General features: G+C 50.9%; 1 protein-coding gene and 1 long non-coding RNA gene across 2 annotated transcripts; one reads left to right on the forward strand and one right to left on the reverse strand.

Annotated features, from left to right (window-relative positions):
- Nucleotides 1–1,998, forward strand: LOC134486818 (uncharacterized). Its single transcript, XR_010066222.1, has 2 exons — nt 1–777; nt 1,326–1,998. It is a non-coding gene; the product is annotated as an uncharacterized LOC134486818 (long non-coding RNA).
- Trh (thyrotropin releasing hormone) lies at nt 627–3,153 on the reverse strand. The gene is made up of 3 exons (NM_013046.3): nt 3,027–3,153; nt 2,162–2,377; nt 627–1,674 (listed from the first exon to the last, which is right to left on the reverse strand). The coding sequence occupies exons 2-3, from the start codon at nt 2,367–2,369 to the stop codon at nt 1,115–1,117; spliced, it is 768 nt and encodes a 255-aa protein (NP_037178.1). The 5' UTR covers nt 2,370–2,377; nt 3,027–3,153; the 3' UTR covers nt 627–1,114.
- Between the last annotated feature and the right edge of the window lie 1,696 nt (nt 3,154–4,849).

The following is a 4,849-nucleotide window of genomic DNA, read 5'->3' on the forward strand; positions in this document are numbered from 1 at the left end:
GGGGGCTGGGAAATGTAGTTGCCAAGTGTAGAGCAGCTCCCCTCTAACTCCCACCTATAATGAGTGTGGCAGTCTCAGTCCTAAGGCAGTGTTCTCATATACCCACACAAAGAAGTTGAACTCGGTTAAAGGTTGCAAAGGGACAACTCCTTTAGTTAGATATTTTAATATTACCTAGGAGGACTATGAGGCATGACAGGTAAACGTGTTCAGGACACTGATCAGGTGACTTCTGTCAGTTTGTAGCTCGCTTCCCAAGACACACTCCGGAAGCCCCCTAGTTTTAGTATCTTGATTGTATCCTGATCCTTTGCCTGGTTCTTGGTACTATCACAGGACCACCCTTCCTGCATTTCCCTCCCCACCCCCAAATCTGGTAGATTCAAGGCTCCATAGCTATATTCTTTAGTTCTTAATCTCCACCCACTACACCCAGCCAATCAAAGACTACAGAGTCAGACCCTTAGCCACAGTAACATTGTTCTGAGAATGGGAATAGGTAAGAGGGTCCCGATTTCCTCATGTAAGAGGGAGCTCTTTTAATGTCCTTTGGGAAGAGCTTGTGGCTGGGAGTCACCCCAATAAACCCCCAAAGAAAAACCTCAATCTACACAGAAGAGCAGAGCAACAGGTGACCTGGATATATTTTATTGTCATTGAGATTAACAAGAGCAGGGTTATATACAAGATGCGACCCCCCACCCCAAGGACATATCTAAACATCTCCCAAACTGCTCAGGGACCCCAACCTTGGAGGATGCGCTGAAGCTATACCAGGTCAGTCTTACCACATGGGGCAGATTACAGAAGTTTTAACACCAAAACATTTCAATTCTACCCTTCCTTTCTGAGGAGGTCCCTTAGAAGGTGTGAAAGAACCATCTTGGCCAGTGCTGAAGGGGTGTGACTCCCACCCCCTTGCTTGAAGGGATAAGTAGGGTTTTAACTTCCTGACTGGCTTTCTAAAGTCTCTGAAGTCGGTAAGGAAGGGGTTTGGGTGGACGTTATGTACAGAGGGCCCAGGGTTAGCATCTAAGAGAGGACAGCTAGTGAAGGGAACAGGATAGGGAATACAGGGCTTACATCATCCTAGACCTAAAGCCTGACTCTGGCCTTACTCCTCCAGAGGTTCCTTGTCCCAGGGTTCCACTTGTGGGCTTTGCTTCACCAGGGTCTCCTGACCCCTGCTCAGGTCACCTAGAAGCTGGAGCAGGCCTGTTTGACCACAAGTCCCCTGGGGCCCACAGGGATGACCCAATGCCCTTTTGCCAGGATGCTGGCGTTTCTCAGGCATTAAGACACCCTCTCCCTCTTTTTCTTCCCAGCTTCTTTGGAGCTCGGGATCTATGAACCTCCGGCCTGGATGTTGCCTCTTGGTGACATCAGACTCCATCCAGGGGAAGGATCGCCTGCCAGGGTGCTGCCGCTTGACTTGGGGGACATCTGAGAACCAGGAATCCAGAAAGAAATCTGGTAACCAGGACCGTGGCATCCAGTCACTGTCCTCCTCATCTGCCCATGAATACTTGTCCTGGTTGGCACGTCGGCCGGGGTGCTGTCGTTTGTGGAGTCTCCAGGCTCCCCCTTCTCCCAAGTCTCCCCTCTCTTCAGCTTCAATGTCTTTTTCCTCCTCCTCCCTTTTGCCTGGATGCTGGCGTTTTGTGATCCAGGAGTCTGGAGAAGGAAAAGTCAGTGTGGGAGAACCTGACCCCCTTCATCAGAGACCCTCACTTTCAGGCTACATACCACTCTAGACATACTTTGTCATGGCAGCTCCTCCCTCCCATTGTCTGCTCCTCAGATCTTATAGACCCCCTCAGCCCCAGCTCTCTACTTTCTTGTGGGTGACCATAAGCCACTTCTTACTTGTATTTTCTGAATCTCAGTTTCCAGGACAAAATGGCAACAGGTCCTTATAGATAGATAGGGCCTTAGAGACAAGTGCTTAGTAAACAATAATTAAAGCTGTTGTGGATGGGGACCATATGAAGTTGTGACTACTCAAAGACTGCCTTCTGATTATTTCTAGCACTGAGAATTAATGTGGTCCCAAGGGCTGGTCACCTCCACGCCCTTTTGAGGAAGTGGCTATAAGGCTATGCGTTTCCTAAATCTGGAAGGGGACAGGTGCCCCACATGGCTCCCCTTCCCCTATACTTACCTAAGGCAGCACCGAGGTCCCCTCTCACCCGCTGGAGGTCTTTCCACAAGAATCGACGTTCTGGCCGGACCTGAACATTCTCCAGGCCAGGAAGGTCAGGAGTCACTGCACCTTCCTCCTGGGCTGCCTCCGGCAAGGCGCAGGATTCAGGGATACCAGTTAGGGTGAAGATCAAAGCCAGAGCCAGCAGCAACCAAGGTCCCGGCATCCTGGAGTCTAGGAGTCAAGGGCAGTGAGTATAAGGGCAAATACACCGCCTGCTCCGGGGTTGTCCCCTTCCCTTTCCCAGAATAAGGTCACCTGCCACTTATGCCAGGTGCAGCTGAGCCTCTGGCAACTCTCCTGATCGACCAGGGTGCCAAGGTGCCTATCCAAACTAGAAGGCAGGCGATGGAAAATCCACTGTCTCCACCATCCCCGTCTCTTAAAGCTGGGAGAGTCAGCGCTGCATCTGACACCCCTAACCCAGTGTACCCTTTAAGATTGCAGTGCTGACCAGTCATAGCAGCCAAAATTGTCCCCGAGGCTCCATCTACATTCTAACGCCAGCCCTTCACTGCAATCTCCTTACTCCAGAGCTGAAATTCTTGCTCACATATACGAACTCCCCATGCAACCCAATGCTCCCGTTTCTAGACTGGAAGACTCTCTTAGGGCGCCCACATCCTAATTTCAAAGTGAAGGTCCTATCTCTTAACATTAGCGTACAGATTCGAACTCTACGGTGGGTCCGACCATCCTGGTGTGGACCTACTGGCCGACCTCTTCCATCCAGAACTCCCAGTGCCCTGGCCAGTGTGCCCCAGGAAGGCGGTGAGCAAGGTGGAGGAGACACCTGTTTGGGATCCTAGGTCAGAGATATTACCTGCGAAGTGGAGACTCTGCAGAGCTTTCCAAGATGCTGAGCTGAAGAGTGCAAACTGGCTGGGTAGAGTTTGCAATACTCCCGAATCCAGGGTCGACTGCGCGCTCCTCCGAGGAGGGGCTGAGGCTTATATGAGCTGGAGACGCGGCGCCTGTGAGGTCAGCGGGGAGGGGGCGCAGGCCGAAGACAGGGGTGCTGACGGCAGAGCCGGGGGACCCGCCCGCTTTCCGGAAACCTGGTGGGGGCTGAGCGAGGAGGCACGGCTGGCGCAGGTTGGCGCCCAGCTCCGGAGGTCTGTTGACTAAGAGAACATCTGACTAGGGAACAAAGGGAGGGAGAGACGTCCCGGGAGTAGTCCGCGATGGAAAGGAGACAAGAGTGTGGACCAAATGACAAATGCACGCAGACATCCAGAGACAAGACAGATGCAGGGTGTGGGCAGCAAAATAAAGGAGATAGGGACTTGTGGCATCTGGGCTTGACTGTGTCACTGGCTGAGTTCCCCTCTAGTTTTCCCATCTGTGCAATGGGAGAGGGCAAGGCAGAAACCAGTTCCATGATGACAATTCTAAGGCTACAACTAGTTCATGGGGCTGTTTGGCTCAACTCCCGCAAGGTCCTGAAAATATCTGAATAAACACCAAAGCTTGAAGTTAAGAACAAAAATGGGGACCTGTGAGAAGACTTAGTCGTTAAAGGTGCCTGCCACCAGCGTTGACCACCTGAGTGGATTCCAGAAGGTTGTCCAGGAACTTCTACATGCTGAGGACTGTAACATTCCCAAGCCTCCCGCCCTAAAGAAGCAAATGTTTAATAAAAATTAATAATAAAAAGAACAAAACTGGCTTCTGTGGAAAACGAGAGGTCCCTGGCTTCAACCAGCTGAGACAGCCAAGGTGTTCTTGGTGACCATGCTCCCCACTTCTCCCTCTGGTCTCCCACTGTGCTGCCTAGCCACCCCAAGAAGGATGTTAGAGCCATTGTTAACGTCCTCACATTCTAATTCTTCAGTCTAAATGATTGAGTATTTAGTGTAAGCCTCAGGCATGCTACTAGTCTGGGCAGGGGATTGCAAAGGCATCTGAATGTTGCTCCTGCTCCTGCTAGATAGAATTTTCTGGGTTTTTCCACACCCACCAGCCATCTCTTTACATCTTCCTGTCACCAGCAGGAGAAACATGGCCCAAGGTTGGGAGTGATAGTTCACTTTACAGATAAGAGTTAGAGCCCAAGGGAAGGAAAGCAACTAAAAGGCTGATATGTTTGGATTTCAGCTAGAGTCCTTGCCTTAGTTATAGATGAAGATGCTAAGGGTCTGGGGGCACGGCTGACTCAGCTTCCTGACCCCCAGGCACCTCTGTGTTTCTGGGTCATAAGAGAGTCATCAGACAGATGGGAAGTCTAAGACCCCAGTTTGACCTCTGCTTCCCAGCCAGACTCTGGGGTTTAAAGAATTTGTCACCCTGCCTGTTTCCTCCTGGTTGGATATGACCAACTGGTTGCATATGACCTCCTGGTTGGATTCTGAGCAGCTGTGACCACCCTCACCAGCTAGAGCCTGTTAACATGTCCTGACTGGGGCTGGAAACTGCAGCTGTAAGTGGCCCCAGGGTACTTCCTAGTGATGTAGCTGCCTTTGAGTCCCCCATTAACACCAATAAACTCCCTGGTTCACCAAGCTAGACTTTTTTTTTTTTAACCCATTGGTACCCTCTGTATATGGGATGAAAAAATGTTTCTCTCACCCCCAGAAAAGGTCATGTGACGCACAGGCTAGCTAAGCTATCGTCAACCTTGCAGAACCTATTCCCCAATGCAAGTAA

This window comes from Rattus norvegicus, chromosome 4 (genome assembly GCF_036323735.1).
Source record: "Rattus norvegicus strain BN/NHsdMcwi chromosome 4, GRCr8, whole genome shotgun sequence".
Classification (NCBI taxonomy): domain Eukaryota; kingdom Metazoa; phylum Chordata; class Mammalia; order Rodentia; family Muridae; genus Rattus; species Rattus norvegicus.

What these genes read in the sequence shown, in the direction of transcription:
- Trh (NM_013046.3), bottom strand. Translation starts at nt 2,369, where the DNA reads ATGCCGGGACCTTGGTTGCTGCTGGCTCTGGCTTTGATCTTCACCCTA. An exon ending in GGACCTCGGTGCTGCCTTAG is followed by an intron (nt 1,675 to 2,161) that starts GTAAGTATAGGG and finishes TTCCTTCTCCAG; the next exon opens with ACTCCTGGATCACAAAACGC.